The sequence below is a fragment of the Xyrauchen texanus genome, chromosome 24 (genome assembly GCF_025860055.1).
Source record: "Xyrauchen texanus isolate HMW12.3.18 chromosome 24, RBS_HiC_50CHRs, whole genome shotgun sequence".
NCBI classification, from domain to species: Eukaryota; Metazoa; Chordata; class Actinopteri; order Cypriniformes; family Catostomidae; genus Xyrauchen; species Xyrauchen texanus.
In genome coordinates, this window is record NC_068299.1 from 13,554,618 (window position 1) to 13,569,245 (window position 14,628).

Consider the following 14,628-nt stretch of genomic DNA (forward strand, 5'->3'; position numbering starts at 1 on the left):
ATACCTGAGAGGGAGAAATTCATAATGCTCACGTCTCAAGTTCTCACTGAGGCAATAAGAGAGAACCGCACAGTAAAACACAGAACACATATTGTTTTTGTACACACACATTATGAGTTATAGTAAGTTTTCGTGTTACACCGATACATGCAACATTTGTATTGGGAATTATTTACTTATAACTCAGGGAGAAAACAGAGCCTTTGTATCTGAATTAGAGCTGAACACTTTTCCTTTACGTTTAAAGAATATCCAACTCAAAAGCTGGACATGATGTTGTAACGAGTATAGCCCACAGTGGAAAACTTGAATTCGATGAAGAGCAGAGAGAGAGAGAGAGAGAGAGAGAGAGAGAGAGAGAGAGAGAGAGAGAGAGAGAGGATAAAGAGAAAGTTTCCTGTGACTAAATCAAAAGCCCGGGAGACACATTTCAATAATAACAGTCAGGATGGAAGTATTCAACCTTGTTGTGATTTTCCCCGTTACCGACACCTGTTGACGCATGTATCTCAGATCCCTCAAACAGACCTTAGCTCTAAACCCTCCTCTGGTTACTCTACACCGCATATAAAATGTAGCTTTGATTCCACTGAACCTGATCTGCGTCTATTGACGCAAATGTTTGGGGAAAAGTTTAGTTTCGTCTCCATGGCTTTGCCGTTTCCTCTTTTTCATGTTGAATGTCTGTGAAGAACATACATTGTCAGCCTCGTGAGGGATGTGCATATGTGTGGGATCACTGCCTACAGCTGTAGGGTCTTTGTGGTATATCTGGTGTACCTACAGTATAGACCCCGAAGCCGCCGCCAGGCGCCGCCATTTGCGCCATTTAGAATTTCAGCCGCCGCCAGCCAATAATTTCGTAAGCCAAATTGAGCCGTCATCTGATAAAGTTTGGCTGAGCCGGCTAGAATTATTTGCATCAAATAATAATTCTATCACATAGAGACATACACACACGAAATATATAAACAATACACGAGATCTATTTTCCCACGGGATTCATAACAGCACAGTCTTGTGCTCGTTGCTACGATACACAGACTCACAGTGAATTGACGACCAATTAAAATTGCTCGTTTTCCGTACAGAAGAAGCGATGCGTTTTTTTCTCGCACTGAGGTGAAATGGCGGAAAGAAGCAAGCAAGGTAATTTTGATCTCACTTCTCACATACTTTCCTAATTCCTACTTACATTTTTTTTTTAACTTAGGCCTACCCAGACTTTTGTTAAATCTTCAGGGCACGGTTGCACAAACACCTGAATCAAAGATTGATGTTATGAACCAAATATTCTGGAACGGAGAGATTTATAGCACTGAACGTGATATTACTGCAGTAACAAACCACCGTTTCCACATTGCTAATTCACGACGCATGCTTCAGTGTACATTGAAGTGAAATGTGCAAAACTTTGTCCAAAATAATACTGATAACAGTGTGTGTTTATATTAAGGCGAGACACGGCAGGCAAAAACATCGTTTTTTTTTTACTGGTCAATTTTGAGATTTTTGGATATTTGTCTTCAATAACATGTCTTCTTTCAGACTTGTGGTGAAAAAAAGTCCGAAATACACATTTACTACACTTCGTCTGTTTGCGTCTGTAGATTTCTCATAAATTCAACAAAAGTTTGCGTTCTTAATCAACATAGCCTACTTCTCCGCGATCTCTGCCGTCACTCACCCTCTCATCACATGCACCGTTAGGAAACTCTCTCTCTTCTGTACAATCCTGTTGGATCCAAATATGGTAATTTCCTTTTTATTAGCATCCAATCGTGAAAGTAAAAAGACTGAATGCGCGATCTCATTGGCTGATGATAAATCTTTAAAGCCCGTTTTCTCAAAATGACCTTTCTCTCATACTCCAAGTCCGAAATCTCCACTTCAGTAGTACCTAGTTATATGAATATTATGAAGACATTTACAGAGGGATTTGTAAATATATTGTTCCTAGCCGGATATATATAACATTTTATTCCAAAAAACATGGCGAAAATCATTATATTCTGATTTACAGGATAACAAAAGTAGATATCCATAAATCCCTCTGTAATTTTTTTCCCATCTAATATGTGAACACAATGAAAAAAATATTTTTAACCTGGCTTTATCCAATACGCAGATTTCGTTTTTTAAAATATATGCAAATTAGCACATATTTAATTAGATATTGCCTAATTTGCATATTTAAACATTAAATTAAAGAAAACTTGTAATAAATTTTTTTCTCATCTTAATGTAACTAATCAACTGGGAAAGTTTCATGGTGATATCTGCTAGTTAAAATTTTTACCCTATTCACCCGTAGTGTCTCGCCTTAACTATAAAGTTGAACAGCGAATTACTGTACATGTCATAAATATATGCATAACGTTACTCCGTGAAGTTTGACAAGTGTGCATTCTTACACAGCATCAGGGACATTATTCACTAACGTTACAGTGGCTATTGAATGCGCCTAGCACTATAGCAAATATGTACATACGTTGTGAAAGTAAAATCTGGTGTTTTCTTTATTACATTGTATTGCATTTTGTAGAAATATAGTGTAAGCCATGCATTGCTTGGAAATATTGAGATCTAGTAAATCAGTATAACATAGACATGAAGTGGCAGCTTCAGCCATTTGCAGCTATGAAAAGTTTGGCGGCTGCAGCAGCCATTTAGGTTTTGGCTGAGCCGGCTAGCCAGCCAATAACTTCATCAGCCAGCCATTATTCTCAAAACAAATGGCTTCGGGCTCTACTACAGTATATGGGGTTTTTGATGGTAGCTGTATGGGGTATATGGGTTTTTTTATGCATGATGTCACATATTCAGTATTGGGGAAACTAACTAATAATCTAAAGGTGAAATGCATTACCAACCTGTCCTCCATTGGTTGGACAAACATAGTCCCAAGGTAAAACAGCCAGTCAACTTTTAGATGTCAATCAGCTTGCATGCACATTAGCTATACAAGCTGAAAATTGTGTTTTTTAGCATTATCTGAGGTAAATAAGTACAATTTATGATACCAGTGTTGTCAGATTTTACTGTGGATTTGAAAAATGTTCTTTAATTGTAATCTTGACCAACCATTTTTGAGATTTCGGTCTTACCGCATTCAAGTAGATAGAGCTGCACCACAATGCCGCTTGTTTACATAGAAAATAGCTGCCTGTGACCTGACTGTCTATAGTCACTTTTAGAGCCCATAAAGAAATACTAAACTCACCTATCAAGCTTACTATTAGTTGGAAAAAAAATTTTTCAACTACCGGAGATAAGATGTGTGCTACAGTTGTTACTGCACCTATCCAGTCATCTTTCTTCATTGCAGCAGTTCATGAGTCCATTTGTGGTTGTTTTTTTGTTAATCTGTACACTTAAATTTCTGTTAGTTCCAGGCATCCAGCCACCGAACAAAATGGTCCACATTTTAATAATTATATTATTTTACGTATTAACGTAATTAACATTAATCGTGTTAATGTCGCTGGAATGAAGCACCTCCCGCAGTTGTTTTGAATTAGTTTGACAACTAGCAGGAAATGTTCAAGGGACGAAGACATCAATTCCTTAAACCAACAAAGAGTCCTTGAAATGCTCTCTAAGATCAGATGCAATATCAAACTTAATCAGTCTTATAACTGCTTTAAAGTGATGGGCGATACCACTTATTTTCTTTTCGATTCGATACCAAGTACTTTTAGGCCAGTATCGCCGATATCGTTACCAATAACAATACCTCTAATAAATTCTATTTTTAAGAATTCTTTGGATAAAATTAGTAACTTAAATTATTATTCTTTTTATATATTTGTAGACCTAAGCAGAAAATTATTAGGCTGTTTTGTTTACCTTTTAAAAATGAGTAAGTTTAAGCAACATATAAAACCACATAATTAACCATAGATATTATTATATGTTACTATTACAAACACCAAGTTACAATATGGATACTACAGTAATGCTGTAGCAAAACCATGGTTAATTGTATTAAAACCTTGATTACTGCAAAAAAACAAAAAAAACAAAACATGGTTACTACAGACGTAGTTGCTAGACATGGATAATAGAATATTACTAAAGTAAATCCATGGGTAGTTTTCATGAGGGTATAATTTATTAACGAGGATTAAGGATCATTATCAATGTTTTAACACCTGAATTTAAATAAGCCTGTAAAAATGGTCACACAAGCCCATTATAATACATGTCATGTCTAGGTTCGTCATAGTGTGAATAACTCCAGATTATGTTTTTCTATCATTACCTCAGGAAAACACTGCTCCCGCTTTGAACGAGTGCTGTGACTGAAAGGGTGAGCACTGTCTGGTGGTGTATTTTAGCATTTCTGTGCATCAAGATGAGCAGAAGAAAAAGTAGTTCCAGTGCCATGCAACTATTCGCTAATATAATAATTTTTTCCACTTCGAAGCTTATGAGACGCATTCATATTTGTTATCTAAATAATAAGATCACTAGTTAAAAAAAAAAATCTGAATCAATATTTTTATGTGAGGATCTATATTCTTGATACCACATCATTATCGGTAGTATTGATAATTTAGTATCGATCCATACTGCTTTAAAAAATGGCTCTTCATTACTTTTACTTTTACTTTTTTACTTTTATGCATTTGGCAGACGCTGTTATCCAAAGCGACTTACAGAGCCCTTATTACAGGGACAATCCCCCCGGAGCAACCTGGAGTTAAGTGCCTTGCTCAAGGACACAATGGTGGTGGCTGTGGGGCTCGAACCAGCATCCTTCTGATTACCAGATTACCAGTTATGGTGCTTAGACCACTACACCACCACCACTCATTAACCTTTTCTTCTGGCAGAGAGGCATGCTGCATCCTATTACAGAAATCACATGGTGAAAACACATCTTATCAGGATAGGGATCACAGAAAACAGTGTTTCAGGGTAAGTGAAATATTGTGAGTAAACTTTTCTCAATCCCTTGGGCCATGCCAATGACGACGAGACTTTATTTTTAAGGGCAAAGTTAGTTTGTCTTGTGAATCAGTCTTCACTTCTAGTCACATTAAAATCCTCTCATGTTCTCCATATAAATAGTATAAACAGAAACATCAATCCTTCTGATTTATTAAAGAATATTTGAGTGTGTCTGCTCAATAGGATCCCAAAAAATCGGTCGGTATTTACAGAAATTCGAAACACTGCCCAGTGTCCAAAGTGTTGTTAGATGTATGCGCACGTGAGCTCCATTTTCCCGGTGTAATGTCAACGGAGGGGCGCCAAAAAACAAGTTGAAACGTGAGTTGTTTTCAGCTATACATGCAGTAATACAGTGATGAGAAATGCATGTTTTTTTAAACTGTACCTCCAAACCCATATCCCAAACCTAAACCTAAACATAAGTGGAATAAAAATGTAACGTTAACAGGAAAAATTTTAACTCTGAATCGCGCTTGTTACTGATAATGCGCATTTGATTACTTCATGGTTTCAACGCAGTATCCAAAACCAGGTCTGACACAACGCTCTTAAGGTAAACATTCTGGAGCCAATGCAAAAATGTGTGATGTGATGCCACTTGTCAGTGAGTTGGCATAATGTGGCCGATCCTAGGGTACAGGAAGTATCAGATATAACATGCTGACTCCTGTGTGATAATGTTGAATGTTGCCTTAAAATGTTTTAAATCAAATAAAAAAAATCATAATCCCATGAAAAGCCCATAATCGTTTAAAATATACACAGATCAGCTATAACATTAAAACCACCTGCCTAATATTGTGTAGGTCCCCCTCGTGCTGCCAAAACAGCACCAACCTGCATCTCAGAATAGCATTCTTAAATTATATTCTCACCACAATTACAGAGCAATTATCTAATCAGCCAACTGTGTGGAGTGCAGTGCATAAAATCATGCAGATACGGATCAGAAACTTTAGATAATGTTAACATCAACCATCAGAATGCGGATTCTCAGTGATTTGGAACGTGGCATGATTGTTGGTGCCAGATGGGCTGGTTTGGCCAGACTGGTTTGAACTGACAAAGTCTATGGTAACTCAGATAACCACTCTGAACAATTGTGGTGGGAAAAATAGCATCTCAGAATGATATTCTGTGATGCGGGTTGGTGCTGTTTTGGCAGCACGTGGGAGACCCTCACAATATTAGGCAGGTAGTTTCAATGTTGTGGCAGATCGGTGTACATAAGGAAAATTGTTGCTGGAAAGTAAAGTATTACAACTACTCTAGTTACAGTACTTGAGCAAATATTTCAAATGTTTCTACTTTTTAAGAGTAAATAAATAATAGCACTTTTACTAATAATTGAGTTGATTAAAAATGAAGTATTCAATTTTGCTACAGTTATATTCACCACAATTACAAAGTACAAAAGAATACATAATATTTCTGAAATTCTGAAGTTTTTTGGGATGAAGAAATCGGCAAGTTGTAAGTGCTAAATCTGTTTATAAACTAAATCGCACTGTGTGCGGCATGAAGACAGCCTGCAGGGCACAGCATGCCACAAAATAGCCCGGAAATTCTAAATATTGGGGCAAAAAATGCCCACACAATGAATTCCTGTGTTTTATTAATAATATCTGATATTGTTACAATTCTATACATTGCAATCTTCTTTTGTCTTTTCACTGAACATTATATTTCCCTCGTACCATCGCACGCACAGACGGGCTCTTCGCTTCTATCAATCCGCAACAGTTCAGTATTGTGCTCACGCATTAAATTCTGTAACCATTCACCCCTCTTCAAAATAAACCTAGTGGGTAACACTCTCGCTCACGGTGCTGTACTGTAATTCTCTGCCCTGTGCTGCTGTTTATCTGTCTGAAAATCCTCACCTGCTATAGGCCAAAAGTCCGCAAGGGATAGATGTTATATAAAGAAGGTATGAGAAATCATAAAACATAATTTAACCAAATGCTACAATTTACAGTACTTAACAATAATATATTAATATGTTAAATAACCATAATGTTAATTAAGACTTTATTATTAAAACTGTAATACAATAATACATATACAGAACAACCAATCAATCATAGTGTTTGAATCAATCATATCTCCCACTAAACACTGTGTGAAATGTTTATTTTTTCCATATTTTATTCAGTTGGCATGTAGGAGTTGATAACAGTTTGCTTAATAATCTCATTCCATATCTGGATAATTGCTGCAATATCATAGAAGACACATTTCCTCCTCTATGATTTTGCATTATATTAGTATTGTACAATGTTTACTTAATAGCCAAAATACTTGGATATACATGCTATTTATACTTAAATAAATGTTGTATTCTTAAAATTGTCTGTTTGTCCAGGAATGCTCTTGCAGCAATGCAGGTCTTTGGCATTTAGAAGCTGCTAGTTTAGGACCAGCTGAGGAGCCTGTTTCTCAAACTAGAGACTGATTTACTTGTATTTTTGTTGTGCATCTGGATGTCCACTTCCCTCTCTATCCTGGTTAGAGATAATTTTTACAAAACAGTAATGCATGAAATAGCCTTCATCTCTCTAAAACAATAGACTTTAGGAGAAAATTGAATTTCAGGAGAAATTTGTTTCTTTTTGCTTATTTTTAAAACCAAAATGTTACTTGCAAGAGTAAAATAACTTTTTAGAAAATAATATCTCAGAAAATGGGGAAAAAACACTGTATTGTGATTTCTGCATGGTAGCGCAACCATTTCCAGTCGTAATAAGAAAATTGTAATAATAAGAATATTAATAAGAATAATGAGAACATTTTCTTGAGTACCAAATTAACACTTAAGAATGCTTTTTGAAGGAACAGTATATGATTGCCATCACGGGTAAAGAAAAAACGTAATAAATACCACTAAAAACAATTATTTCAAACTGTAATAATAGTTTGCCATTAATAATTTTGACAGTATTTTTTATCAATTTAATGCATCCTTGGTGAAATGAAGCATCAATTTCTTTCAAGAACAAAAATGTCTAAAAATGGAAGCATATATACCATATCATTTTTGGTAAAGTAATTACTTGAGTAGGTTTTCAGCAAACTACTTATTTACTCTTATTTGAGTCATAATATTTCTCAGTAATTCTACATGTATTCAAATAAATTATTTCTTCAGTAGCAGTACTTTTAAGTAAAAAAATAAAACAGTGCTCTTTCCACTACTGCTTCAGACTCTCTACGGAGACCTAAAATAGTTTGGTGGGATGAAATGTGGTCTAATGTTTCTCTCTATGTCAGAATTGAGACAGAGATTAGATTCATCCACGGCTCGGTGGTAAAATGACAAATATATGGATGAAATTACAGACATGTGCCTGATTCTTACACCCAACACCCCTGACAAGGCCAGAGTTCACCACAGAGCTTTGGAAATTAATTTAGTGATTTAGTAATGAAAATAAAACTAGGTGGACACATACACGATCACTTCCTGATACTTTTTCAGGATCAGAAGAAATCAATGAGCCCAGTTTTGCACTACAGATTACAGGCAAGTGCACAAGATCACCAGGATAAATCATGTGCACATTATTAGTCTTTAAACCAGAGTAAATGTATAACAATTCTTTCTGTGGTTGGCACACAATTGTTCAGGTTATTTTTCACTGCTTTTATACGAATGCACATTAAATGGAACATCCACACCATTTGCTCTGAACATCATACATCATGTCATGTTGGAAATGACCTTTTTTGAATAAGGGGGGGCAAAAATCTTTACACAAGAATCAAAGCAAAGCACTTAAACTTAGCACTCACAAAGTAAAACAATTTTCTATTACAATAAATAATTTTCAACTCCAAAAAAAGCCCATTTCTGCCCTGTCTGTGTGTGTGTGTGTGTGTGTGTGTGAGCGTGTATTTATCACTTTATGGGGACCAAATGTCCCCATAAGGATAGTAAAACCCGAAATTTTTGACCTTGTGGGGACATTTTGTCGGTCTCCATGAGGAAAACAGCTTATAAATCATACTAAATTATGTTTTCTGAAAATGTAAAAATGCAGAAGGTTTTCTGTGAGGGTTAGGTTTAGGGGTAGGGTTAGGTTTAGGGGATAGAATATAGAGTTTGTACAGTATAAAAACCATTATGTCTATGGAAAGTCCCCATAAAACATGGAAACACAACATGTGTGTGTGTGTGTCAAACTAAAACATCGGCGGCGTTTAAGGAGACCGGGGAGACGCACGCGTGGATGTCTGCTCTGTCGATCAATATCTGTCAAATTTAGAGAGCCCCGGTGGACCGGAGCTCCTCGCGCAGGTCCCGTCAAATCATCAGTCTGACAAGAAAGAAAGCGCACGGGTCTCAAAGCAATTCACCAAAGCCCCTAACACATCCTCATAGACCAAAAGACATTATCAAATTAATAATAATGAAATGTATCCCGTATACTATTACGGCACAATAAGAATGTATTTAGTTTTGTCTGATAAAGTACACAGAGGCGTTTCCAAAACATTAGGCTGCATGGCTAGGCAGCTGATCCAAACGCTTCAGACAAAGATCATCAGAGGAGCAGCAGACAAAGCGCCTGTGTGCCTCCTCCAAATATACAGCTCTCCTCAAACAGTACAATAAAAGTGAAAAATCTCAGGGCGCTTAAATATACGGATTTGTGATTACATGTACCAAACAACCCCAAAGGGGCTTTTAAATGTGCATTTGTGATGAGAAGGAGCTCAGTCAGATGCACATCTGGAGAGTGACCCTAGCGCTTCCCATCACAACAGCTGGAGAGATGCACCCATCTAACCAGCATTCCATTTCATTCGTATATTTCTGCATTCTGATGATTATGTGCCGCGAGGCCCCGTTGTATGCAGTGGGATGACGGCGGTAGTATTCGTAGTAGTAGTAGTAACAGACAGCAGTCTGACGCGGAGACTGACGCACTGGATTTTCCATCAACTACAGTGGAGATGTGAAAGGAGAGAAATACTCTCTAAACCATCTTCCAAATATAAGTTATGATTGTATCAGATTTTGGTTATTATAAAGCATATTTTACATGCACATGACTGAAAAAGCATAAATAAATAGATTCAAATAAAGTATATATTAATAATGCAATGTGCACTAGAGTACCTAAAGCACTGGAGATGGAGACTAAAGGTCTGTGAATTAACCTTAAAAAGAAAACGAGGGAAAATAATGCCAACCTGTTCCGCAACCCCTTCAAAAATCAAAGTTAGCTGATTAAACCCAAACACACAGCGCCTGAATGAATCGGCTCTCTATAACCAGTCCGAGGGCGGAGCGGCGGTGCGCTAAACGCACGCATCCAAAAATGACAAGCCTTTATGGGCGCATGATTCGCGCGCCAGAGAGAGCGAGCGCACAACTTACCTTCATCTCCGCATTAATTTCCCTCTTCACTGGGTGAGCTGGTTTTCTGCTCCTCTTGTTTTCCGGGGTCTTCCTTCTTTCTCCATCTCAGCCATGTTTTCTAAAAATCTCTGTTAGTATTCAATATTTGGGGGTAAAACCCGGGGCGCGCGGCACGAAGCGAGGCGGGGCCGTTTCAGAGTTGCAGAGAGGCAGCGAATGGCAGGCGAGCGAGAAGCCCCGGTGAAGTTGATGCTGGTGCTGTTGCGGGTTCGTCGTGCCCCGTCGAGTCAGCCATCTTCAGCCTGCTATTTCTCAGCAGTCTGAGCGTAAGCTGGTCCGAGCACTCTCGGAAAGCCAACCGAGAGGTAGAGAAAAAAGAGCGAGCCAGACAGGGGGAGGGGCCTCCGCCGTAACTCTATACGGCCATGCGGATCCAGGGAATGCTATTTCCTCCCCAATTTTCCACAGATCAGTTTTGCCTCAGAACTCCACGCGTGGCGGAGGTTGTCGCGCGATAGGAGTGAATAGGTGCTGTTGTCTGATGTGTTATCGTTCGCCCCCCGCGCGTTATCAGCGCTCCGCAGGGGGTGCCTAATATTGTTAAACGAGACAATAAATGGAGAAAAAATGTCAAAAGGTCTGAACACTTTCCTATTAATAAAACACCTTTGTATGGGCTGCATTTCATAATGGGTGCCGTTGTATATGTGCTCGAAATCTGCAGGTAATTAAAGGTACACTGTAAAAAATTTAACGTAAAATCAACAGTAACTTACTGGCAACAAATATCCAGCAAGCTTCAGTATTTTATTCCACGGTAAAATTACTGTAAATCTGACTACAGTAGTTCACAGCATACTGTATAATAACTTACAGTATATTTATACTGTAAAATTAATTACAGTTCTTGTTTTTGCACTGTATTTTAAAACACTGTAAAGTTACTATGCAGTATAATTGATTACGGTAGTTTTTATATTCACATATTATAGTTTTTATATTCACATATATACATATTATGACTAAATACAATCTGTTACATGCTTAAAAAGAATGAAATATAAAGACTTGTATGCACAAATATTTCACAGTTATATTACTAATTATAAGATGTCACATCAATTATGACAACACTCAGAAGTCCATTTAAAAACTTTTATTAAAATTTAATTCATTAAACTGTAAAAACATTCTCCAGTCCAGACTTCGAAGGGCCAATGCAGATCCCAGATTTTTGCTGCCTATAGAGAACAAAACAAAAATTTAGTTGCACTACAGCTTGGCAGACATCAATGTGATTAAAGGTATTAAGTTTTGGCTTATCTCCTGGTTCAATGTATTGTGGTTCCATATACTTTAAATTAAATGAAAGCTGTTTAATGAGAATGAAACTATGTGAGTGTGAGTACATTTTTGGGTGTAATATCCCTTTAAACTAAATTCTAAGATCCTGATCTCCTCGATCCATGTTAAAAGCTAAAACCGCTCTAATTTGATGTATTTGAATGTGTTCTTCAATAGTTGAAAATTACTTACCTCTGTATTAACCGTAAGAGCGATACTCATCAGCGCGCTGCAATGTCGACCAACTACATACATGCTGAAAGAGATGAAAAACATATTCAACACTGCATAAACCTACGGAGATCTTCGTTTCACAATGAATCCTCTTTCTTAATGACCCTGATCTTTTTTAACACATAATTGCATTAAAGATGACTGAATACATGTACAGTAGGTGTAAATGCGTGTATGCTATCAGGCCAATCGGTATCTGTGCTAGTATGCTAAATAATAAGTTACAGATATTAATGGTCATTTTAAAGTGGTTCAAAAAGGATTTATCATAACATGATTTTGTAGGAATTGTAATTAGACACTAAAGAGAGTAGGCCTACCAATTAAAACTAATTTGAGATCGCTTGGGGTCCTGACGAGGGAGAACCTGATTTGTCACAAATAAGAAATGAGAAGCACCCAAGGTGACAAAAACAGAGATTATAATGACCATTGTCGTGAATATCAAACGAATATCAAATATACAACTAAATTAACCTCAGTCCGTTGGCAGTGGCTGTTTCCAGACATTAATAAACTAATATACGGTAGTGTACTTGAAGTGAATGAAAACGAGTGAGCAAAATCGAACCCTGTGTACGTCTGGTCTGAAGGATGCCGAGACGCGGAATTCATTCGGCGCGACTTTCACCGACTGTGTAATTCACTTTAAGTGTATATCGGTTGTACTCACGTTATAAATGTATATAATATGATTGAAAACACTGTGGTTGTCCCTTCAAGTCGTGGATAACATAGGTCGATTTCGAACATAGCCTTGTAGGGGCGCATATGAGGCCTTGATTGTGACAGGCCACACGCACGCACACGGTGTAAGTTAACGTTACACACAAATGTTCAGAAAAAATAACATTTCGATTTACTTTGTTCTAAACTTGAAATGATTAACTAACATTAACAGCAAACCTTGTGATAACTAGTATTTGGCTAACTGGCAAGAATGTTTGCGTTACAAAGCTAACGTTATCTTTATATCAAAATCACCACCGATTATTTAAGGGTAAAACGAATATCTTCACATTTGGGGTGAAACGTTTAGAAATACACATCTTTAAAATATTGAATACAAATAGAATTTTACATCTCACCTGGCTGACGGTATAGATGATTGGTTGCCGGTTTAGATGATTGGTTGCCAGGTATACCCATTGCGATTTCGCTCTTTGTGTAATTAAGTGTGCAATTAGAAAGCAAAATACTAATAATAAAAAAAAATCATGGGAATTGAATTTATCTATTTTGCATAACCTATGTTATTGATCATTGGATGGGAATCACATCTCCCACCCAAAAAGTGTAGGCTAAACCTATTAGATTAGTTGGGTCTGTGACAAAATCTGGCAACCATAAAGACACGCAATTAAAAAACACCCACATAAATGTTTAACTTTTTTTAACTATATACTAAATGCCTTCATATATGGGTTCCCTTATGAAACAATGTATTGTAAAATTCCTAAGCTGAAATTACCTCAATAAACCAAAAAAACGTCCTCTGTCGGGGCTTGTCTGAAATAATACTGTCATCAATTTAACAGTAATGTAAGGATTACTGTTATTATTGTCTAACTCTGTTTTTTTTTTCAAAGAATAGCATAAATTGACAGCAACTTTCCTGTAAATAGTTTCTACAGTAGACAAAGCTGGAAATACAGCAATAATACTGTAAAAGCTATGAAATTGACAGCAACATACTGTAAACTGTTTCTACAGTAAACTTTCACTGAAAATACAGCAATATTACTGTGAAAACAACAGAAATCATTTACAGTGTATAGTTCACCTACAAATTTCAATTCAGTCATGTACTCACCCTCGTGTCATCCCAGATGTGTATGACTTTCTTTCTTCTGCTGACCACAAACGAAGATCTTTAGAAGAATATCAGCTCATTAGGTCCATACAATGTATGTGAATGGTGATCAGACATTTCTAGCTCCAAAAATCACAGTCAAATCCCTTTATTGTCACTCAACCATGTACACAAGTGCAACAGTAGGTGAAAGTCATGGGTGCAGTTCCGAGCAACATATCAGTCATGACAGTGATGAAACATATACCAATTACAATAAAAATCAGATTTACACAACACAATTTACATATCTAATATACACATAAATAAACACAAGACAATATATAAATAATAATATACAATGTACCATATACAATATACGCAATATAGACTACACAGTATACAATAAAAATAGTATATATACAATATACTGTAGGTTGTATTGTGCTGTATTGACATTCAGGCCTTCGGTTGATAGTCAGTTGCCAGTGTGTTGTTAAGAGAAAATATATTTTATGACAGTCCAGTGTAAGATGAAGACTAATAAAGTGTGGTGCTGATGTATTTTGATCGTGAGAGATTAAGAGTTCAAAAGTCTGATTGCTTGGGGGAAAAAGCTGACATGTAGTCGGCTGGTGCGGGTCCTGATGCTGCGATACCGCCTTCCTGATGGTAGCAGTGAGAACAGTCCATGACTCGGGTGGCTGGAGTCTCTGATGATCCTCTGAGCTTTTTTCACACACCACCTGTTATATATGTCCTGGAGGGAGGGAAGCTCACCTCTGATGATGTGTCTGGCAGTTCACACCACCCTTTGCAGGGCTTTGTTAAGGGCAGTGTTGTTGCCGTACAAGGCAGTGATGCAGCCAGTCAGGATGCTCTCTACAGTGCTGGTGTGAGGATGCGATGGTTTATTCCAAATTTCTTAGCTGTC

The 14,628-nt window shown here is 37.1% G+C and overlaps 1 protein-coding gene and 1 long non-coding RNA gene across 2 annotated transcripts in view; both read right to left on the reverse strand.

Moving 5' to 3' along the window:
- LOC127617466 (sine oculis-binding protein homolog A-like) overlaps positions 1-10,437 on the reverse strand; it is a 57,807-nt gene extending 47,370 nt beyond the window's left edge. Inside the window, 2 exon segments of the mRNA XM_052089438.1 lie at positions 10,343-10,410; positions 10,413-10,437. Of these exon segments, the coding sequence (XP_051945398.1) occupies positions 10,343-10,410; positions 10,413-10,437 (93 nt within the window).
- A 1,028-nt stretch (positions 10,438-11,465) lies between these two features.
- Positions 11,466-13,226, reverse strand: LOC127618175 (uncharacterized). Its single transcript, XR_007967408.1, has 2 exons — positions 11,861-13,226; positions 11,466-11,565 (listed from the first exon to the last, which is right to left on the reverse strand). It is a non-coding gene; the product is annotated as an uncharacterized LOC127618175 (long non-coding RNA).
- Positions 13,227-14,628: the final 1,402 nt, after the last annotated feature.